The 24,284-nt window shown below is 41.7% G+C and overlaps 1 protein-coding gene across 4 annotated transcripts in view; it reads right to left on the bottom strand.

Moving 5' to 3' along the window:
- The window catches only part of LOC124882988 (protein PHTF2-like), a 60,846-nt gene extending 36,692 nt beyond the window's left edge, over positions 1–24,154 (bottom strand). For 3 of the 4 annotated variants that reach the window (XM_047389754.1, XM_047389757.1, XM_047389756.1), the window contains exons 1-3: positions 23,978–24,154; positions 16,142–16,192; positions 2,440–2,518 (exon numbers count right to left, since the gene is read on the bottom strand). In XM_047389754.1, the coding sequence (XP_047245710.1) occupies positions 2,440–2,484 (45 nt within the window). In that variant the 5' untranslated portion in view covers positions 2,485–2,518; positions 16,142–16,192; positions 23,978–24,154. The remainder of the gene's footprint in view (positions 1–2,439; positions 2,519–16,141; positions 16,193–23,977) is intronic. The other variant, XM_047389755.1, reaches the window with a different exon arrangement.
- Between the last annotated feature and the right edge of the window lie 130 nt (positions 24,155–24,284).

The raw sequence follows: 24,284 nt of genomic DNA, 5'->3' as shown, positions 1-24,284 counted from the left end.
TTACCCAGGTACAAGCTCAGATCAGTTTAAGATACCGGCTTACCCTGGCCTGACTCTTCCAGTTTGACACCGCCTAAAAATAAATCTACCTCTTTAGGAGAGGATTTGAGTGGATGCAAAGATTAGTGAAATAGTGGAAAATGCAGGTAACCCAACACTTGTGTGAACGGCGTTTGCTTTGTGGAGCTCACGCCACTAAGGAGGAACAAAGCTAAATAATTCATGCTGATTCACTGAGCTAGATTTCCTTCTTCATTTTGAGTCAGACTAATGAGAAGTCTATAATATCCAGCTAAAATTCAGTAAGGTTAAAAAACAAAACATCTTTTATATCAAGTACTGCTATAAGACCTGAGAAACACCTCATCAGATTAGGCATGGGTCAGTACACAGCCACGGTGCAGTGAAAAAGGTTCTTCTGGTTCTGCTTCATTGTCACACTTAAAGGTTTCAAATCATCAAACTAATTTTAATATCAACAAGAGAGACAAAGTGGTAGTTTTAGGAGGGTGTGCATCGCTTTACAAATGGCCAAAAAAACATACAAAAAGCATTTAAGAAGAAGAGTGTCACACCAATAGCCAAACATGGTAGTGGTACTGTGATGGTCTGGGGCTGCTTTGCATCTTCAGGACCTGGGTGACCTAACTTTAAAGATTCAACCATGAATTTTGCTCTCTACCAAAAGATGGGACAAGGTGCGGCTATCGATTTGTGACCTCAATCTCAGGTTTACTTAAGTTGTGCAGCAGGGATAATAATCCACACTAATTAAGCAGAACAGCAAGTTCACCTTTGAATGGCTCAAAAAAATAAAAGTAAAGGTTTTTGGAGTGGCCTAGTCAAAGTCGGCAGTTGAACTCGACTAAGATGCTGTGGCAGAATTACAACACCTCTCCAAAAGTGGGCTAAATTTCCTCGGCTGATGTAAATGAGTAGTAGTTGGCGCCAGGGGCGACACAACCAGTTATTAGACTTGGAGAGCATTACTTTTGAAGGCCAGATTGGTCTTGGTAGCTCTGAAAATTCATTGAAACTGAAAGCAGGAGCGAAGATATGAGCTAGTTGCCAAAAATGTTTTAAACAAAAGATCATATTTGATTTTGTTCTGAATCTCTGTGGTAATACTCTGGTACTGATGTTTCTTCAAGGGTATCTCACCATGGTAATCTCATACCAACCCATGCCTACATCCCTTTTATAACCCCAACACTGTGAACCTTTTCCTCCGGCGAAGGTAGTTTTTAAAAATCAGGCAAGGTCTCTTTACTTTCTCTTGGCACTTATCCCGTTTCTCTGCACGGTCAACAAAAGAGACTAAATGTCAATCTTTGCTTTTCAACACTTGCCAATCAGAGGTGGATCACAGCTAAATCTATGACGTCTTTCTTTAATCTACAAACAAGCTTTTGTTTGTATTTTACTCAGGTGTTTAAGGCTGCAAGTAACTAATCTGAATGAGACAGTTAAGAGTTAAAAACGCCCTGACAAGACGTTTTACCGCTTCTTAAAAAGGTGTATGCTTTCCTGACTCGGCATCTGTCGCCACTAGTGATGTTCTGTCCAGTCAAGCATAGTTTGACACACAACTAAAGCCACAAGATACCCTGTAAGACACTTAATTTAGACATGTAATATTATTTAAGACTTCTCATTTAATATTTCAGCTGGATTAAATGTTCCCTGTAATTATGTTCAAGTCAAATTAAACTGAAGCTATAAAACACTGCTTAAAGAAAATTGTCTTACAGAAAACAGTCCACATATACCTTTAATTAAAGTCTAGAACCTGTGAGTCGTGTCTTGTTTGTGAGGTTTGAAATCGACATCTGCGAAGTGCAAATAGGACCTCAGAGCTGAGGAAGGATGAAAGACACAAGCAGAGGGTTTCAGAGTAAAAACAGGCAGGGGAAAGAAGCGATAGCTGAGGCTGTAATAGCAGAGATGCAGATGAGAGTGTAAACTGAGAACCGCAGGAGGAGCGGTGCAGGACTCCAGCAGGAGATCTGATATCCGAGACCACGGAATAAGAGGACATACGACACCCGCCTGGCACACAGCTGGACGCCCAAAACATTTTGGCTTTCTGCATGCGTGCAGATGGAAAAGAGCCAAAACATTCAGCAGCACCGTGTGTCTGCTAAAATGCGCTGTCAGTTACTTACTTTCTAACTTTACCAGCAGTATATTTCATTGCTTTAAACCACCGAATGTGGCTATGTCCCAAAATAAAGTATTATTCTGCCCTACTAACTTTAGGTCAAAAGACACCACAGTTAGGTGAAAAAGACAAATTCTCCAGCAGATATTTGAAGCAAACCTCACTTTTCCTATACCAAATATGAAAATGCTTTTAAAGGTTTTGTCATGTCGTAAACCCCCGAAACCCTCTGGTTTTGAATCAGAAAGCATGTTTGAAAAAAAAAAAAAACTTCTTACCTTTTTCTGGTACCAAACAACAGCATCTTTTACTTTGGAAGCCATTTACATTTCCTTCTCCCGCCTAGGGCATCTTAGACTGAAAACACAGAGAGACAGAGGAAGACAGCAGTGTGAGTGACTTAGTAATGAGGCAGAGAGGGCGGCTAAGATCTACACCTGGTGAGAAGGTGTGTCTTGAGATCTAAAAAAAGGTGAGGGAGGAGAAAGCACACATGTATTTGTATCTTCATGGAAAAACACTGTAATGTGTTTTTCTTCCAGCAACTTCCATCCTTCTCTGACCTGAGGTCTAAAACAGTCCACTGGCTCGTTTCTAGTCACAAATAAAGTGCTGCATATTTAAAACATACAACATTTCTTTTAAATTATTGTAAAATCATGTTTAAGCATCATCTTCTTAAAATAACTACCTGACAAAGTAAAAAAAAAAACTCTTACAAATGTAGATTTATTTCATTACTTTTCTAAACTGCAAAAGTGGAATTATAATTCACTGGGAGGGCTGGGAGTGTAGGTAAACATAAAGCAGCCAACGGCTAAACAGCAGCTCCTTCCAGACTGCCAGGACTGATTATCTCGGAGGTGTTGAGTTTGAAGCCTGACAACAACTGTGCTGATGACATCTCATTTGGTGTTAACAAGTAGGATTAAGTTATTTATATAATAACCTGATTAAACATACAAAAAATAAATAAAAGCGTGAAATAAAATGTCACTAAATGAATTGGCCTGGATTTGGGGTCTTATTCTTATTGTAACAAGAGGAAAAAAAAGGTCTTCCTCCCGATTTTTAAAATGGTAGAACATTTGAGTCCCTAAACTAAGCATAACTCCTCTTGTAGATCGCCCTTTAATTTGAAGTAATCTGCACCAACAGTAAGACGGTTTTTTAATATCACGTCCTATTTCTGTAAGCCCAGCTCGCAATACAACATCGCTCACTATTTTCTCAATCTAACAAATCTAAATATTTACGATGACATTCAGTCAGAGTGGAGCTGTTGCCCACAGGGCCAAAATGCTGTGTATGTGGGCAACAGCTGCACAGAGAGCAGCTGAAACACTAGTCAGTAAATGGTAAGATGTTAAAAGAAAAGCTCAATGTTTATGACATAGGAGAACGTTTTCTGTAAGTTGGCTGTGCACGATAAAGAAAGAAGCATACCAAAAACAAAGACCACTAGTGCCACAAAACAAAAAGAAAAATGGACGATAAACATGCTAATGATAGCAAAGCGCTTCAGCTAGCTGATCCATATATTGATGAGTGCACAACTAACTTCCTTCAATCTATATTAAGCAAATATCTGTAAAATATTTGGAAGAGGATACAAAGAAAGAAAGTTTCCTGCTTCATTTTGATGAAAGTTTATATGAGAAGGCTTAAAGTCTTCTTCATGATATTAATACAGAAAAATAAACAGTCAGCTTTAGGGATGGGTACCCAATTCAGTACTTTTATAGTACAAAGTACCTCGTACTCGTCGTCTTCCGCTTTATCCGGGACCGGGTTGCGGGGGCAGCAGACTCAGCAGAGACGCCCCAGACGTCCCTCTCCCCAGACACCTCCTCCAGCTCCTCCGGGGGGAGCCCAAGGCGTTCCCAGGCCAGCCGAGAGACATAGTCCCTCCAGCGTGTCCTGGGTCGTTCCTTGGGCTTCCTCCCGGTGGGACGTGCCTGGACCACCTCCCGAGGAAGGCGTCCAGGAGGCATGCGTTATAGATGCCCGAGCCACCTCAACTGGCTCCTCCTCTCGATGTGGAGGAGCAGCGGCTCTACTCCGAGCCCCTCCCGGATGGCCGAGCTCCTCACCCTATCTCTAAGGGAGTGCCCGGCCACCCTATGGTGGAAGCTCATTTCAGCCGCTTATATCCGGGATCTCGTTCTTTCGGTCATGAACCAAAGTTCATGGCCATAGGTGAGGGTAGGAACGTAGACCGACCGGTAAATCGAGAGCTTCGCTTTTCGGCTCAGCTCTCTCTTCACCACAACGGACTGGCACAGCGCCCCCATTACTGCGGCAGCCGCACCGATCCGTCTGTTGATCTCCCGCTCCATTCTTCCCTCACTCATGAACAAGACCCCGAGATACTTAAACCCCTCCACTTGAGTCAGGAACTCCCCTCCAACCTGAAGAGGACAAGCCACCCTTTTCCAGTCGAGAACCATGGCCTCGGACTTGGAGGAGCTGATCTTCATCCCAGCCGCTTCACACTCGGCTGCGAACCACCCCAGTGCATGCTGTAGGTCTTGGCTAGAGGGGGCCAGCAGGACCACGTCATCTGCAAAAAGAAGAGACGAAATCCTCTGGTCCCCAAACCAGACCCCCTCCGGCCCTTGGCGGCACCTAGAAATCCTGTCCATAAAAGTTATGAACAGGACCGGTGACAAAGGGCAGCCCTGCCGGAGTCCAACATGCTCCCGGAACAGGTCTGACTTAGTGCCGGCAATGCGAACAAAACTCCTGCTCCGCTTGTACAGAGATCAGATGGCCCCCTAGTAAAGGGCCCCCAATTCCATACTCCTGGAGTACCCCCCACAGGATATCACGAGGGACACAGTCGAATGCTTTCTCCAGGTCCACAAAACACATGTGGACCGGTTGGGCAAACTCCCATGAACCCTCGAGTACCCTGTAGAGCTGGTTTATCTTATATATTTTCCTTTTCTTTAACTTGACTATTTGATCTTTATAACCTTTCATGATGTATGTGTGAGTAAGGATGTGATGAGTTTGTCTGCAGGCAAGGATCAAAGGTGGAGCTGGAAAGGAAGCAGTCACAGATGAGGGTGTCATAAAGATGAAGGCTGATTGTGCTAAACAGACAATACACTGATCTTACGATGGGGGGAGACTGTGGAAGTGTGTTGTTACAAGATAATGGTGTTTATGACCTGTATACGATGCAGCTGTTTTTCCCAAGTGACATTCATTGTAAATAGGGAACCCCTAAAGATAATAAAAAGAGAGGTGCGGACAGATGGTTTTCAGAGCGGTAGTAGATTTGTAACTGAAAGCACATCCCTGTCCATTCTCCTCGCAGCGAGTGAAATAACTAATTCTTTGTCTTTCTCTTCTTTTTGTGATGTTATAAGTATTTTAGGTTATTTAAACCTGACAACCACCACCCCAGTCTGCCAATCCAAAGGCACTGTCCCCGTCCGCCACGCAATGTTAAAGAGGCGTGTCAACCATGACAGCCCCACAACATCCAAAGACTTGAGGTACTCAGGGCGGATCTCATCCAACCCCAAAGCTCTGCCACCGCGGAGCTTTTTAACTACCTCGGTGACTTCAGCCCGGGTGATGAAAGAGTCCAACCCCGGGTCCCCAGCCTCTGTTTCCACCAGGGAATGCGTGATGGCAGGATTGAGGAGATCCTCGAAGTACTCCTTCCACCGCCCAATAATGTCCCCTCTTGAGGTCAGCAGCTCCCCACCCCCACTGTAAACAGTGTTGGCGAAGCACTGCTTCCCCCTCCTGAGGCGCCGGATGGTTTGCCAGAATCTCTTCGGGGCCAACCGGTAGTCCTTCTCCAAGGCCTCACCGAACTCCTCCCAGGTCCGAGTTTTTGCCTCTGCCACCGCCCAGGCTGCGGCACGCTTGGCCCCACGGTACCGCCTCAAGAGTCCCACAAGCCAACCACAGCCGATAGGACTCCTTCTTCAGCTTGACAGCGTCCCTTACTGCCGGTGTCCACCACCGGGGTCGGGGATTGCCGCCGCGACAGGCACCGCAGACCTTACGGCCGCAGCTACGGGCGGCATCATCGACAATAGATGCGGAGAACATGGTCCACTCGGACTCTATGTCTCCAACATCCCTTGGAATCTGGTCAAAGCTCTCCCGGAGGTGAGAGTTGAATACATCCCTGGCCAAGGGTCCGCCAGACGTTCCCAGCATACCCTCACTATCCAACGGATCCAAAACATGCGACCCAAGGTCTGATGATACGACAACAAAGTCGATCATTGACCTCCTGCCTAGGGTATCCTGGTGCCAAGTGCACTGATGGACACCCTTATGTTTGAACATGGTGTTCATTATGGACAATCCGTGACTAGCACAGAAGTCCAATAACAAAACACCGCTCGGATTCAGATCGGGGAGGCCATTCCTTCTGATCACGCCTCTCCAGGTGTCACTGTCGTTTCCCACGTGGGCGTTGAAGTCCCCCAGCAGAATAATGGAGTCCCCGGGAGGGGCACTACCCAGCACCCCCGACAGGGACGCCAAGAAGGCCGGGTACTCTGCACTACCACTCGGCCCGTAGGCTGAAATGATAGTCAGAGACCTCTCCCCAACCCAAAGGCGCAGGGATGCGATCCTCTCATCCACTGGGGTAAACCCCAACACGAGACGGCTGAGCTGGGGAGCAACAAGCAAACCCACACCAGCCCGCCGCCTCTCCCCGTGGGCCACTCCAGAGTAGAGGAGAGTCCAGCCCCTCTCGAGGAGATGGGTTCCAGAGCCCACGCTGTGCGTGGAGGCGAGCCCGACTATTTCTAGTCGATATCTCTCGACCTCCCGCACAAGCTCAGGCTCTTTCCCCCCCAGCGAGGTAACATTCCACGTCCCTAGAGCCAGCCTAAGCATCCGGGGATCGGGCCGCCGAGGTCTCCACCTTCGTCCGCCGCCCAATCCTCTTTGCACCGGTCCCTCATGGTTACCCCTGCAGGTGGTGGGCCCACTGGGGGATGGTCTCACGTCTCTCGTTCGGGCTTGGCCCGGCCAGGTCCCGCAAGGAGCAACCCAGCCACGAGGCGCTCTCCGATGAGTCCCGACCGCGGCTCTGCCGTACCGGGGGACAACATGTGCCTACATTTTGTAGTCGTCATGAAGGGTTCTTGAACCGCTCTTTGTCTGACCCGTCACCACAAAGTACCTAATCATGTAAAATCAAATGGTACCATGTTTTTGGTACCTAAACGCATCATTGTGACACTGAGGAAGTGGAAGAGCGGGCGATTTTCCATGCTGAACATGAACACAGCATTGCATGCATAAGAGCGTAATGATGTCAGTAGCCGCTGCTATAGTGAACAAAGCATGGCTGATAGAAAGAGCTCAAAAGTAGGCTCCACTTTTCAAAATGTGGTGCAGATTACGCTCACTGCAATATTTGTGACGCAAAGAGCAAGGCCAGCAGCAGGAGGAAGCACCTGGTGAAGCACAAGATTTTTCTCAAGGCTGAAGAATGCACAGTTTTCGTCAGCCTCACATCTACGGCTACAACTTCTGCGTCCGGCACCATCAGCACGCCTGCATCCGTTGAATAAAAACAGCTGGATGTTGTTTTGATATATTCATTAAGGTTTAGATATTGAGAAATAAAAATGTTCAGATTTTATTATTAAACGATTGAGCATTTATGACCACAAAAATACAGACAAAAGTACCGAAAATTGGTACCAATACCGTTTCCCAGGTACTGGGCATCGATACCGTATTGGTTAAAACGTGAACGGTACCCATCCCTAGTAAGTTTAAGGACTGGGCCCTCTTGTGTTGGACAATCTGTGTATCTGACCATAGCTGTCAAGTCTCCCGTTTTGGCCGGGAAACTACCGTATTTTAACCTCTTTCCCGCCGTCTTCCCGTATTAGTATTCTCCTGGAAATCTCCTGCATTATAATATAATAATAAAAAAAACATTCCTCTGCTTCTTTCTCTGAATTCTGTCACTAGCCTTGCGAGAACTGCCACCTGCAGTAGCCAGGGTGGTAATTGTCGCGAGATTAGTGCCGACGGCGGGAACAAACCTGGAACAACAGAGGAGAGAGGTGGATAGATGTGATGAAAGGGATGGCATTCCTGGCAGAAAAAGAAAGACATCGTGCAAATATCTTGAAAAATGGGACAGTGAATTTTCTTTTCTGAATAGGAGCAGGATGGGGCACAGTCACGCGTTTTGTAAGATTTGTAACTGCGATTTTAGTGTCTCCCACGGGGGAAGGAACGACATCAGTCAGCATGAAAAATCGACCAAGCACAAGCGCTGGCTAGAGGCACAGAAACATGCCCAGGCGATGTCAACATTTGTGACTAGAAATACCACCGAGGCAGACCAGGTCATAAATGTGGAGGTTAAAATGGCAATGCTGTGTGCCAAAAACAATGTTGCTTTCAATTTCTGTGATGACTTCAATAAGTGTGTAGCTGAAATGTTCCCGGACTCTGCTGTCGCACGAAAATTCTCGGCGGGGAAAACAAAGGCTACCCAACTCATCAAAGGTAAGCGGAGTCAAATTAAGTATGAGTATTGTGTATGCATATGCCTTAATAATGTCCCGTATGCATATTGTAGGGTAATGGTTGGATAATTTTAATTACTGGGCTCTCTCAACAGGTGCCATAGCAGCAGAGCTAGATGACGAGTTGGCCAAAACATGCCGATCTCAGCCATTTTCAGTGATGTGCGACGAATCAAACAACAGAAAAGGAAATAAAGAATTTGTCTTCCTAACTAGACTCTACGATGAGGCCACTCTGCAGGTCGTTACAAGATTCACAGAGATGCCTATATGCAACGTGGGAAATGCAGAAAATCTGTATGAAAAACTCAGTGAACCACTAAGGTAAGGGAACTGCACTGTGTTGTTGACGTGTGTAATAGTTTGCATGTAATTATAATCATAAGTTTTGTCTAAGTCGTTTTACGGCATTTTTTCTGTTATCAATAGAAAAAGAGGCATCCCATGGGAGAACCTGAAAGCCTTTAACTCTGATAATGCGAGTGTCATGAAAGGCAGACACAACTCTGTTATCAGCAGACTGAAACAGAGCCAGCCCCACGTCCAGGACCTCGACTGCATCTGGCACAGCTGGCCACTGGCTGTGGCATCAGAGCAGCCCAGGTACTGGTGGAAGACATCCTGGTGGGGATATACACCACTTTGATAAAAGGTAGATGCAAATTTATGAAATAGGACTTCTATTTTTTCTAGGTCTGCAGTTAATATTCTTATAAACATTTTTCTATTTTTCAGTGCAAAAAGATGTGAACTCTACAAAGGGTTTGTAGATTTCACTGATTTAACCTGAAGCTCCTCAGGTACTGCAGCACCAGATGGCTGAGTCTGCTAACCTGCATCCAGAGAGTGTTGAACCAGTGGGATGCACTGCAGGTAAGGATGGTAAGTCCAGCAGATATATACACAGTTAACTATGCTAGATTTCCATTTTAACCATGAATTGCCATCCTGTGTCCATATGTACTGTAGGCCTACTTTAAGATTCATGAGGAGGTGGAGAGGAGTGCCAAAGTGTGCGATCTAGCAAGCCATCTGCGTGATCCAATTGTGAAGGCTTACTTCATGTTCCTGAGTGCTGCCCTTAAGCCTTTATATGAATTTAATATTGTCTTCCTGGTGGGTGTCAATCATATTAGATGAATTAAATATGATTGTACTTATTGTAGCCTTTTTATTACAGTGTGACCAATTATATTTTCTGCAGTCAGAGGGAGTGCAGATTCACAGACTTGAAGAGGAGATGTGCAGGCTGATCAAGACAATCCTGGGGTTCCTCATACCAGCCAGGGCCATCCTTGAGAGTACCTCCTTGAGAGTGGAGTATGGAGAAGGACATCAGTTGGCTGATGAAGAGCTCTTTATAGGAGCAGAAACAAAGGCATTCATGGCAAGGACAGAGCTCCCTGTGTCAGCTGAGAAGAAAATCTTTCAGTGAGTATATTACCCAGCAGTTATATAATTATATCATCTTTTCACAGTATGAGATTATAGGCTGTAGTGTTTTTTGTTTACTCTTATGCTGTTTTTACTCTTATGCTGTTGTGGATCTTGACCATCCACTCCTGAAGGACATGAAAGTGCTGGACCCTGCTGCTCGCCTTGACATTACTCAAGGGACAGGTAGATGTTAGAGTCAGTTCCTCATTGATAAAACGAATAAATGAATATTGCATGGTTTAGATCTGCAATGTTCAGTCAAACACTTGTTTTATTTTACAGTGGCAAGGCTAGGGGCCCTTTTCCCTCAGTTGATCTTGAGTGAGGATAGGCTGAGAGAGGAACTCATTGACTATCAGGTGACAGATAGCAAGCATCACCCACAAGAAGACAAAACTGACAGATTCTGGGGACTGGTAGGGAAGGATGTGAGGTTCAGTGAGCTGCCAAGATTAATAAAGGCTTTACTTTGCATTCCCCACAGCAATGCCAGTTCTGAAAGAGTGTTCAGTATGGTAAGAAAGATTGTTACAGAGAATAGGATGTCATTAGACAACAGCACGGTTTGTGCTTTACTGTCATGCAAAATCAACCACTCTGGCCCAGGCCACAAATACACTCCATCAAAACGAGTCTTAAAGGACACAAAGTCTGCAACAAATCTGTATAATAAGTCTTTAGTGAATCCCAGAGAGCCACCAGAGTGAACATGAGAAATTAAAATAAATTGTGTAATGAAAATAAAATGTAAATGTTTAACCTAAAGACAAGCAATGTATATATAAACTGAAAATGTGTGAAATAAATAAATGTGCTTGAATCCCCTTTTGTGTTTCATTTAGACTCTGTTATAACATAGGAATGTCCACAGCATTTCAGTGTCAACAAAGGTAGGCTTATTGTAGTCTGTAAGTGGTTGACAAGTGGTTATTTTAGATATCTTGTACACCTGTGTTAAAATGCAAGGGATACTGGAGCTTGGTCGGGGTTGTGGGATGGCTCGCTGCAAAACTTGACAGGTATGCATCTGACACATGGCTAATGGATTAAACTACTGCCACTGGGAATAATTTGGCATGTTTTCCACCCCAAACGTGTCGCCATTTGGAGGGAATGTAGACTGAAACGCCAACCTTGCAATTAGCGGGAAACCTTTCCAGTCACCTGAAGCCGGGTCGAGCTCTTCGACTGTGTAGGTGTCTGATAGTTGTCCAGAGACTCAGAAACTAAACAAATGATGGCTAAAATGATAAAGTATGTGAAACACTAGGTGACGGAGTGACTATATCAATATATTATATTTGAAAACTGCTGAAAACTTTCTTTTCACTGATGTCTACTGTTTTAGCTAGTAAAGTTACACTTCTTAACCAGGGCAACTTTAAATCATTTTGCCTTAAGCACCACCCACAATGTGCCACGATGCGTGATCAGGCAGTGGAGGTAGAGGGAATGAATAAGCAGAAGATGTGGTTATTAAACAGCTGTTTAGACATGGAGGATTTTGCGGTTAGCCACTATCGTTTCTTTTATACTCTCTTAACCTCTCTTCCTTCCTCGTCTTTCTTTGAATTTTTTTTATTTTTCTGATATGCAAGTGTGGTTTTGTCCTGCTGTGTGAGATGGAGGCATTGAGGGCAGCCGCTGTAGGGCAGAAGGACTGAAGGGAGCAAGAGTTTTCTCTCAAAAATATGGACAGTTCTTTGTGAGAATTTGATAATATATAGTAAGAAATCTAAGGTTGTTTTATGACTTGGGAAGGAACAGAGATTACTTTTCTGTTAGTACTAAACAATGTTGGCCATTGGTGTGTTTTGAGAAGCACCTCAGTCAAAAAGCGGCAACACATCCAAGGCTAAAAATAAAACCCCTTAAGATTATCTCATGAGGCAGCTTAGTGACCATCTGCAGCCTGTGGCTTAAAGAAATGGAGAGAGCGAGCGATCAGATGGTCGCCTCATAGCTCATCGTTCATCTACCAAACCACAACACGCCTCGTTTATATCAGTGACAAAGTAACCACTTTAGAGGACTGCTGGTTTGTGTGCCCGATGTAATAAACAGTTTTCAACAGTTCCCTATAGCTAACTAGCAGTTACTACTGTAAGGAAATGTGATTTTAAGCACTGAATAAATATCAGCAAATAATTGCTTTGATTTTTCTGGCATTGCCAGGGTTTTAACCTTTGACATTTAATAGGAATCAACTGGTTCAACCAGCAATCACACACATAACAAATGGAAACAGGGTGCAATATAAAACTAAAAAAAAAAAAAAAATAGAGAATTAAATAAAAAAATGACATGGACTTGAGCATTTTTATGATTAAATATCTGCATTATTAAAAGGTACTTAACTAGCAACATTAATAAAGTTACGAACATTGGCTTGAAGTGATTTGTTTATGGCTAGGAATGCAGGAAAACAACAATATGGCAAATTGGGGTACAAGTTAGGAAAGAAACTAGCTAATCTGGAACAATTATTTACCTAATTAATTAGTCTGTTGACTATTTCTTTGTTTAACTGATTATTAATTGGATAGCAGAAGGTGCTCAATAGGAGATATTTCACAGAAGTTCAACCAGATGAAGCTAAACCTATGCCAGACGAAGAGAGCATAAAGAAGGCTTTTTATCTTAAATACAAAATGTATATATTTTTGGTGCGGTTTTGGCTTAATTACAGCTCTGAGTAAGTTCTTTCAGCAAATTGCATGTTGTAGGTGTTGTCCAGACGATGTAGATGGCATGATCAGCATATCACTGTCAAATAATGCTCAACACCAGGGGGAGCTGATCACACTCCAGTCTGTACATGATTATGAGTTTATGATTATGTGCTAAATCAAAGGGACATTTTTGCTGGTTCTGTATCACATTTTACCCCCAGTAGTTTAAAATCTTGAAAATTCAAGACTTTTCAGAACATTTCTTTCTTTTATTTTTTCTTACACAGAACAGGTTTTAAATTTATGAATATTTGTGAAAATGTAAAAAAGAAGAATGTTTAAAACTTAAACAGTTTTGCATTAATTATACTTGTTTGGCTGCAGGGTTGATTATTATATTTATCTGCATTACGAACATTAAACCAAACCTGAACCTTTTACAGCTTGCAAATAAAAGAATAGTTAGATTGCAAAATAAACAAATAGCACGCAGCAGCTGTAACAAAGTATATCCATGTAGACGAGACTAAAGGATCAACACTCCATCTTTTCTGGAGTCTGAAATCCTCAGATTGGCAACTCTCAGACCACAAATCCTCCTCATGCAGGTAGATCCTCCTTATTTAAAGCCTTTAAATCCTATTTTCATCCTTTACTGAGATTTCAACACTGATTCACACACATTATGAGACAAAAACTATTTCAGAGATGGGGATTGCTGCTTAATACAGCTTTACATATCAGCCTGTGGTTATGATGCAGGGTAATTACCCCTGCCAATAACATGTAAGAAGCAACACTTATTTGCTAAAGCAGCGTTTTCCAAGCTACCTTTCGGTGATCCCAAAATACATGAGGGTTTTCCTGAAGAATAACTAATAATAAAAACAGCTTAAAGGACAGATGCAAAAACAACTATTAGACGTTCACAGGAGGCAGAACTGATTCAGCTTTGGACAAAAATGCTGGTAGCTACAAAAATGTGTCTACAGGAAGCTAATTCAAAAACAGAGCTCTCAGAGAATATTTTCCATATCACACACACAAAGACACACGTTCACACAGCCAGCAGCCTTGAATCTTGCCAAATCTGTCTGACCAGCAGTCTGTCTGAACTGACCTATTTACAGGGAGCGCAGTGAAGTCGGACAGTCTGCACTATGTAGGCCACGGTTTAAATGAATGCTCTTGTGCTCAGGGCACGAATGTCTGAATGCGTGCAAGCAGCCTGTATGCTTCCGGAGCCAAAGTAGAAATAATTATTAAAAAGAAAAAGAAAACAAACAGATAAACCATGGAGAATCGGTTGTTTCCCATTATGTGAGCTCTTCCATCTCTGCTCGTGTGCCACACAAAGAAATATCTCAGTGAACTCTCACACATGGGTGTTTTCCACCGACCAAAAAACGAAACGGAAACCCCTATAGCTGATTCAGAGCCATTAGAGCAGGTGTGGTAAATATGCATGTGTGAAAATGGGTGTTGCTGTAAAAGCACTGTGTCATTAATGGGGATTTTTTTTATACACACGATATTGTCAACAAGTATTAGGTCATAGGCTTTTAAATATGCTTGAACTTTAATTTTAATTCTTTTCTGGATACAATAGCATTAATAATCCATTGCCATTAATGGTGTTGCCCTACCCTTGCAGCTATAAGACCTTCCTGTCTCCTGGAAATGCTGTCTACAAAGTTGAGACGTGTGTTGGGAATATTGGATGAGGCAAAAGTTACACCTGTTGTAAAAATATCAGGGCATTTAAAAACAGTCAAACATGGTGGTGGTAGCGTGACAGCCTGGTGCTAGGAACCACGGAGTTTTTTCTCTACCAGAAAGTCCTGAAGGAGAATGTCCGGTGAGCAGTTGGTGACCAGTTCCAGTTTTGGAAAGGCCTAGTCAAAGTCTAGATTTAAATCCAATTGAGATGCTTTAACATGCACTCAGCGGCTGTTAATGCTCAAAAATCATGCAGTGCTGCTGAATTAAAACAATACACAGCACCGCATGTCCTGTATGTGTCTGTAATTTAGCTCATTAACAGCAAAAGACACTGACTATTATTAGACAGGAATATTTTTTTTCCTGTAGCCTGCAATTACAGCAAATACAACTGAATATTCTCACAAAGGTGTTATTTGTGTTTCAGATAAAATTAACTTTAATTCATTCCTGCTTTAGGCCTCAAACAACTTGTTAAATAAAAGCTACAGTACAGAGATTCAGTAGTCATAAGTTAGCTGGAAATATAGACTCAGAGTGAATAGCAGGATTAGATGTCCTTCATGAATCTGCTAAACTTGTGGGGAGTAACACTAGCTTCTCTCCCTCCATCTCTGCTGGGTGGAGGCACGTGTGTTGCAGCCTTTCAGTATGTTACCTGCCAACAGGAAACCTAAGACTGCAACTCAGGAGGTGGTTAAAGGTCAAAGGATCGGTAATCAGTTCAAGAGTGTTTGTCACAAACAAGGTGATGGAGACGCGGTTTTCATCAAGCAAGAAGATTTTCTGACCATCCTAACTTGCACCAAATAATCCAGCAATTCACTTTTTGGAAACCAGCATAATGCTACTTTGTTGATCTCAAGTGTTGCATGTGAAAATATCAAAGGAAAACGTTTTAGGTTGGATCAACAATTGATACACCCCTGAGCGGGCAATAGAGACAATTATAGAAGGTCGACCTGTGGCTGCTTCACAAGAACTTTGTTTTTACGGCAGGGAGGCATAACCAATGTTTGCACAGAGGCTTGTCATGAGCTCACTGAAACAGGACAAATAGGATTAGAGATATGTGACTTCCCGTGATCAGTTCTGATTTCTCATGAGACATTCGAATGCCTCAACCCACCCTGCTGCAGAAACTGTAAACAATAGTATAATCAGAAGAGAATGCAAAGCAGCTAGCTCTATAAAAAAAAAAAAAAAGTCATGTAAAACTAGAAATGCAAAAAACCGGCCTGCTGTAAATGTTGGGCAGGAACCAAGTAACCGCAGTAGAACTGAAACTTAAAAAAGGTTTACTGCTGCTGTTGACTGCAGGCCAGTTTCAGTCTAATCTGCAGACAAATGCTAAAAAAAGAAATTTGCTTTTTATGCGCACTCCCAAAATGGGAAGTCTGCTTTCTAAACCCAGTCTCTTATTACTCCATCTGTCTTTCTCTTTCAGGCTAGGCGACCAGTTGTCATAAAGGGCTGTTCATGTGAACCAAGGTGGCTGACACGCTCATAGCAACAGATGAAGCGGTTAAAACATGTAGCAGCAGAGAAACAAGAGAAGAGTTTCATGAAAGAACTGCAGGACAGTAAAAAAAATAAATAAAAATGGAGCGCACCTCTGGTCTGGCCTTGGAGCTGAGTGGTGGTTTGTCCTGAAGGCCGAAGATCTGCACATTTAGGAAACAAAATAAAGAGAAAAGAATGATGTTTAGACAATACCAAGTATCACATTTAAACCAACAACAGTAATGTGCTGGTTTTATGTGTGTATACTACCATAAAGTCTGAGACAGGAGAACACCATGAAGGACAGAGGGACAGAAGGAAGGGAGGCAGGTCACAAGAAAACAAGGAAGTAGGAAAGGCAGGTAAGCAAGAAGAAAAGACAAGAAACAGAGGAAAGAAAACTCGTGGGAGGGAAGAAAAATGGTAGCATACAAAGAAGGAAAAGAAGGAAGGAAAGAGGGAACAACTAAGGACAATGAAAGAAGGAAGGACAGAAAGAACAGAGGTAGGACGCTAGGAAGAAAAAAGCAAGAAGAATGGTAGGACACAATAAAGGAAGGATGGACAGACAAGGTAGAAAGAGCCTGCATAATTTTCAGCAACATGTAAGCAGATACAGGCTGTCTTTTGTTTAACATCTTTGTTATGTGTTAAATTACACATATTACTGCTGTTATTGACACAATGCAACCAAGAGAAACTCCACAACTCATCAACAATAGAGCTGTAATCAGGATAAAACGAATAACACCAACAGGTAATACACAACAGACTGCTGGTATTGGCTAAAGCAAACCTATGAAAGGTAAAATATTTAGCATAGCCCCCTAAGCTCACTTTTCTTTTTTTTTTTTTTACATGCTTCTCCACGTTTTCAAGCACAAGATATTTAAACATGATCGGCATAGCAGTGTTTCCATACTTTTTGCTGGTCAGTTAACCAACTCCATTTGACTCTGGGGTTTATAGTTTACACTCCAACTTAATAGGAAGCTATTATATGCTGGACTGGATTACTTTCTGTGTAATCAAAACCAAAAAAAGTGTGTGTGAGATTTTTCACAAGACATTTGAAAGTTTTTTGTTGAGTTTAACTTTGAAGATTACCCTTCCGTTGACGTAGCATTTCTTTAAAGCAAGCCCTCCCCTGGTTGCTAGTAAATACATTACAGCGTCAGGGTGTTTCTGAAGTGACAGATTTAAATAAAACCAAGTTTTGTTTTAAAACAATGCATATCTACAACACAGCTGCCATGTTTACACAATCACTGCAGTCTAATATAAACTGTCAGGGTGACATAACATGTAAGAAGACTGACTCCGTAGCATTCATTGACTCGATGCAATGTTTAATCTTGGGTTTGAACTTTGTTGTCCTTACGTTAACTTTGAAATGCATTTCAAAATAAAGTGTGAGGAACATTAACACAAAGATAATTTGACGGCTCGAATGAATCCATTAATTTGTCCCATTTTCATCAGAAAAGGACCACTGGTGGAAAGTTAAAAGCAGGATTTTTGCAGCAAATTTCACTGAATCTGAGTAACAAATACCCAAACCCCCAAATGAACAGCTGATTGGTTCATTTACTGGAACCTCAAACATTGCAAGTCAGAGCCTGCAACTGAAAGTCAAGTATACCAGAGTGTTAAGTTCTCATTATTCTCCAGTTACTGCTTTTGCTGCTTTGATCAAAATAATACTTGATCTGTTTAATTCGTGTTCATATTGTGGAATTATTTGCTGTTGTATATAAAATCTTTCATCCTGACAAAATTGTAAGAAAATGTTGGCTGTGAATTTAGCTTGGAGATCTGCAGTCATTTAGAGGGACCTGCTTAACAACAGCCGAGTTAAAACGGCCAAACATGACCAATGACAAATACATTGCAATGTAGAAACGATTCCGGTATTAACATCTATAAGTTTGATCCCTGAGGTGTCTCCTTGTCCTCCTCCTCCACTACGTCTTTCTAGAGTCCAACTCTGATATTAAAACCTGCTTGCTTCTCATTCATTGCTGGACTAATAACCAGAAAGTTCAGAATTTTTGGCCATTTTTACAACCAATATACACATACCCCTGGCAGATTCAGGTTTAAAGTAATGATTTACAAACATTTTTCTTCCGTCTGGAAGTGATATTGATGTTTTGGAGATGCCCAGACGGAGTCCTTAATTGAATCTGAAAGAGAATGTGTGGAGGGAGCTAAAGATTAGGATGATGGTAAGGAGGCCTTCCAACCTCAAGGACTTAAGAGTTCATGACCAAAGATACCTGTGAAAATTACCAGAAAAAGCTGGTGAGCGATTAAAAGAATGGTCTTGTTCCTATAAAGAGTTTTCTCACTTTCTCCCAGTCTTAATAAACCGCTGAAATATCCCAATGTATTGCAGGAACAAAAGCTTTTGTTTCTTAAAGCTTATCTTATTTTAATGATGCACAAGAAATTAACATTGATATCAGCTGGGGCGATATTACAAACAGATATCGACTTCCATCTTGTTGCTATTCGTGTACATGTTTCAGGTATCTGTTTGGTCATGTGACAGCTAGCAACGCAGGATTGTGGGGTGTTTAGCAGAGAATCAATGTCAGCCGTATAGTCGTTTTTTCATGATGTGGAAAGGGTAGAGAAATATGTAAATATCATTTTTTTGGGGGGCAAAACAGCAATATTAATATCAGATATCAATAAGGGCCCAAATTTCCAAATCGATGCATCCCTACCTTCTTTCATCTCGTGTTTCTCTGGCTAAAATATTAATTGAATGAAAGTAATTAAAGCCTCTAATGTCGTCTTCCTTCAGTAATTACCACCACACTGAAGAGCGCGCTGTGATCTCTTTGCACTAAGGTATTGTGCGTTCACTGATCAGAAAAAGTTTGGACTTGTACATTTCTGGCCAGCAAGTTACCAGTCAAGGCTGATAAACCTGAAAATCAGACAATTCTGGTATAAAGCCAATTTTATGGTGCATGGTGCATCTTCTGCAGCAGCAAACCAAATCATACAACCTGGGATCTTTCAACATATAGTGTAAAATATCTAAGATTAATTTGTACCAATCAAAGAAACTAAATACAAAATGTTGCATTGATGTATCTTATGTTATTAGAGTCATCAAATTTAGTAAAAAAGGTTTTAGAGTTGGCCTGGTGGAGATTTTTTTTAAATGGAGTGAAGCATCTGATTAGAGCAAATAAATCAAGACTTCTCAGATTTGTCTGGTTCCTTGTAATAGCCCAGTCTAACAGAACCCAGTCCAATATCTCTCACACCTCTATAAAATCTTCCAACCTGCAGAGCTCCTTGTTACTGCTGCAACATAAAATGATACAGCAGTCTTGTGTGTGATGTAACTATACTGCAGCTGATGATGTAACCTTCTCTGCAGTCAGACACATGCTGAACAACACAACTCACAGCCTACAACCACCAGAGAAGTCCTCAGTAAGACAGGGTGAGAACACTGGATACAAAGAAGAAGCAGAAGAGTGAGGGTAGCTCCTAGCAGCAGTCCTGCAGCAGTCCAGAGCCCAAGTAGCTGTGACCTCAGTCTGGCTGAGTGACAGTACGTAGAAAGCATAGTCCGAGATCCCAGCTCACGATCACCACCAACCCGTCTGCGTTTCTAACACATTTTCCCCACCCAGCGACACACTGGCTGAGAAACTGGTTCTGGTAATTGGCAGCTCCATAGTCAGAAATGTGGCATTAGAGACACCAGCGACAATAGTCAAATATTTGCCAGGGACCAGAATGGGCAACATCAAGTGTAAATACAGTAAGATTGTTATTCATGCTGGTGGTGATGACACCCGTTTACGCTCATCAGAGGTCACTAAAATTAGTGTTGCGTCGGTGTGTAAGTTTGCCAAAACTCCATAATTTTCTCTGGTCCCCACCCTGATCTCACCAGTGACAACATGTTGAGCCGCATGCTGTCATTCAACCGCTGGCTGTCTAAGTGGTGTCCAGAAAACAATGTGGGCTACATTGATAATTGGCGAACATTTTGGGGAAAACCTGGTCTGACCCGGAAAGATGGCATCCATCCCAATGTGGACGGAGCAGATCTTCTTTCTAGGATTCTGGCCGAATTTATTAGTTCTCCAAAAGTCTGACAACCCAGGGTTCAGACCAGGAAGCAGGGTCGTAGTTTAACACTCCTCTCACCAGCTTTTGTACCGTTACCCATCCATAACCCTATTGAGACAGTGTCTCGCCCACAGTCAAAATCAAACACATTAAAAACTAACCTGAAAAAGGAGCAAACCATGAAAATCCCATAAAATCAAACAACTCCAACTGATCAGAAAAATAAAACAATTAAATGCAGGTTATTGAACATACAATCTATCAGTTGCCAAACTTAAGAGTCACACCTCCGTTGAGCCATCCATTCCCTTAGCTCTCAGCAGTCAAGACTTAATGGGATTCTTTATAAATAAAATTGATTCTATTAAAAATAAAATCATTGCTATCCTCAGCGAGACAGCATTAGAGGCACCTGTAGAACCTGAACAGTGTTTTGGACTGTTATGATCCAGTTGAGCTTTCTGAGCCATCAAAAACATTAGCTTCATCTAAACCTTACGACCCCCATATTAGAAAAGATGAATCTATCTTTATTGAACAGATTTGTACCACAGGCTTTTAAGGTAGCTGTAATTAAACATTTAATTAAGAAACCTTCTCTTGGTGAAGATGATTTACTAAATTACAGAACTATATCCAATCTTAATCCGTTTTTATCTAAAATTCTTGAGAAAATAGTTGCTAATCAAATGTGTGAGCATTTACACATTAATGACCTGTTTGAAGAGTTTTAGTCAGGCTTCAGAGCTCATCATAGCACTGAAACCTGAAACCTGCTGAAAATCATTAATGATATTCTTATGGCCTCAGATAATGGACTTGTGTCTGTACTGGTTCTGTTAGATCTCAGTGCTGCATTTGATACAGCCGATTACAATATTCTCTTAGAAATGTTGGAAAGCGCTGCCGATAGGTAAAATTATCAGACAGCATGGGGTAAATTTCCACTGCTATGGTGATGATAGTCAGCGATATTTATCCATCAATCCTGATAAATCCGATCAGTTTGGTAGAACACAGGTGTGTCTTGGAGACATAAAAAGATAGTGCTTGGTAACTTAATTTGGATGGCAAACAATTGGCCTCCGGTAACAAAGCAAAGAACCTTTGTGTTATTTTTATACAGGACATGTCGGCTTAAATCCCATATTAAAAGATTTTTAGTATTTCCTTCTTTCCCAAGTTTCCTGTCCAGGAGGGACACTCAAGAACTAGTCCATGCATTTGTTACTTCAAGGCAGGACTATTGTAATTATTTACAATCAGCATCCCCACAAAACGCAGTTACAGGCATACAGCGTATCCCAAATGGTGCCGCAGGAGCTCTGATGAAAATTAAAAAGGAACATTGTATTTTTCCTGTTTTATCTTCTCTCCATTGGCTCCCTATTAAATCCAAAACAGAATTATAAAATCTCCTAAAGCCTTTAATAATCATGCTCCATCATACATAAGAGATCTGATTGTTTCATATGTTCTTAACAGAGGTCTTCCTTGTCAGACTGCAGGTTTACTGGTGGTTCCTAGAGTCTTAACAAGTGGAATGGGAGGCAGATGTTTAGTCAGCAGGCTCCTCTCCTGTGGAACAAGGTCACAGTTTTAGTCCGTGAGGCAGACACCCTGTCTACTTTTTAGACTAACAATATTTTGGCAACAGCTTAGGTTCCACCATCAGTTGTTACAGGCACTGCCTGTGAAGCCATTAGTTCAGTTGTTGCTAAGCTACAGACACAACACCCAAATGCGTTTGTGGCAATATCTGATGATTTTAACCATGCTTGACTCTCTGCTACACTTCCAACGTTTCAATGGTCTGTCAGCTTCTCCACCAGAGAAAACAAAACGTTAGATTTGTTTTAGGCAAATGTCAAGGACTCATACATCTATAAAGTAAACCTCCTCTGGGCAAATCAGATAACAATCTTGTTCTTCTCTGCTCCAAATATAAGCCCCTTGTTTAGAGGCAACCTGTAATAAAGAGGACTGTGAGAAGATGGTCACAGGAAGCTGAAGACGCCCTGCAAGGTTGCTTTGAGGCTACAGACTGGGACAGCATATGCACACAAACTAGATTATTAAATCAGGCAGACATGTCCTAAACAATAACATGCCATGATGTACTGACTGAGTTTTTGCACTGTGACTAACTGCTGCACAGGTATGCTGACAGACAGGTACTACTGTAGCAGTTCACACTGAAAGATGCAGACTCACTCACCGTCTCTAAATGATTACATTTGTGACGCAACATGCTGGACCAATGTTTTAAGCATTGTCAAAACAAACAGCTGCAAGAGAAGATCATCTTGCAGTTGATTGGTTCTATTTTTGTTATCGTTTGGAAAAAAGATTTCAGTTCAAATATAATCCAATGATGCTCAACTTTGCCCATCTTTAACTGAGAGCTTCTATTTAATATGTTCCATATATTTATTTGTTTAATTAAAAAAAAACTCAGAGGAAAAAGAAATGGGGATGTGAAACATGGATCTGCTGTAAAATAATATTATTATCACAATATTTTGTAAATTGCCATAATGAAAGTGTAAATATAAATCTATCACTGCGTATGGTTTAACGGTGGTTTAACTGTATCTACGCTTCAAAAACAATGTTATTTTGATCAATTTGGATGCATAAACAAGAAATATCCACTAAATTAAAGTAGGAAGTCTGCTATTTATATAGTAAAACTGAGTATAATAGGACGAGATATGCTGGTCCATCCTTATTGGCAAGTACACTTTGTTATCACAGAAGGACCAATTTTTCTCAATATTCGTACTTCGAGTACAGTGGCCGGCAGGTGCAAATGCGCAGCAAACTGCTAAAAGCGCTGCAAACAGATAAATGATGCAAACTCCAAAAAAACACAAACACAAACAATAAATGCAATAGAAAAATGTTGAAAAACAAAAATGCTCCCATCACAGGACATAGAGAAGTAAAAACCTACAACTGACAAAACAAATGCAAAGGAATAATGCTGCACCGACAACCATGCCATGTTAAAAGTCACTTAAATCCCCTTTCCTCCTTTTCTGATGCTCGGTTTGAACTTCTACAAGTCTAGATGCTTAAATGCCTTAATTTGCTGCCATGTGATTCCTTGATTAGCTATCTGTGTAAATAAGAAAATGAACAAGTCTACCAAAAGGAGTGGAGACAGTGTATATAGAAATGCCCTAAACATTTAAATTAAAAACATCTTTTAGTTATTTATTTATTTCGCCATTTAAACCGAAGTTTGCATTTTGCATATGCATAAAACCTTGTAAGACTGATTTTCCCCTCCGGGTCATGTTTGTAGCTATAGCTAAATTGTATTTTGTTACAATGCAAAAACTGTCTCCGTGTTAAAAGGATGCTGACCCCTGGTCAAGGAGAAGACTGGTCTGTTAATGCTTCATTTATTGAAAGCAAATAAAGTAAAGTGACCACGAAATATTTAAACCCAATTAGACAACCATCTCCTGTACCATGTTGACAGTGAAATAACCCTTTAATGTTTGCTCACTGCAGTTATAGCCGAGTTTAAACGCTAAGCTTAAAAGGTTAGTAAGTTATTTTAGTACAGGTGGAGGATGAAGGTAATGTTCCTGTGTCTTTCACTTAAACGAACCTTTGTGGTGCCATGTGAAGCAGCTACTTTTTTTTAAAACTAACTAATGTGTAATAGGACGCAGAAACTATGTTTTCCTACTGTCTCAAAACAGAGAAAATCCTGCTGCTTCTGCTTTAGCTCAAGCCAAGCTACAGTTAGCTAAACCACCGGCGGCAGCCACAAAGAGCTCGCACAGCTGCCCTTAATAATATCTGAACGAACGGAAACTCCGTCTTACCTCCTTTATACACCGAAGTTGCACAACGTATTTTTCCCCAAACCCAACTTGTGCTATCTGAAGGTAAATTACGGCGCAAAAAAGTCGTGAGCTTTGCCCATTGTCTGGAGGAGATGCTGACAGCCCTGCTCGGTGATGTCAGAAACGCTAGCTTTTCCCTTTCTAACGCGGAGTGTAAAAATACTACTTGAGCATTTTACCGTAAAGCTTCGTGAGAACGTGGCGTTACATTTTGATCGGCCTAAAAAAAAATAGGAGAAAACTACCATTTTATACATTGAGTCAAACCAACATTTTAATTAAAAAC

The sequence above is a fragment of the Girardinichthys multiradiatus genome, chromosome 17, assembly GCF_021462225.1.
Source record: "Girardinichthys multiradiatus isolate DD_20200921_A chromosome 17, DD_fGirMul_XY1, whole genome shotgun sequence".
Classification (NCBI taxonomy): Eukaryota; Metazoa; Chordata; class Actinopteri; order Cyprinodontiformes; family Goodeidae; genus Girardinichthys; species Girardinichthys multiradiatus.
This window is presented reverse-complemented; position numbering and strand designations above follow the sequence as displayed.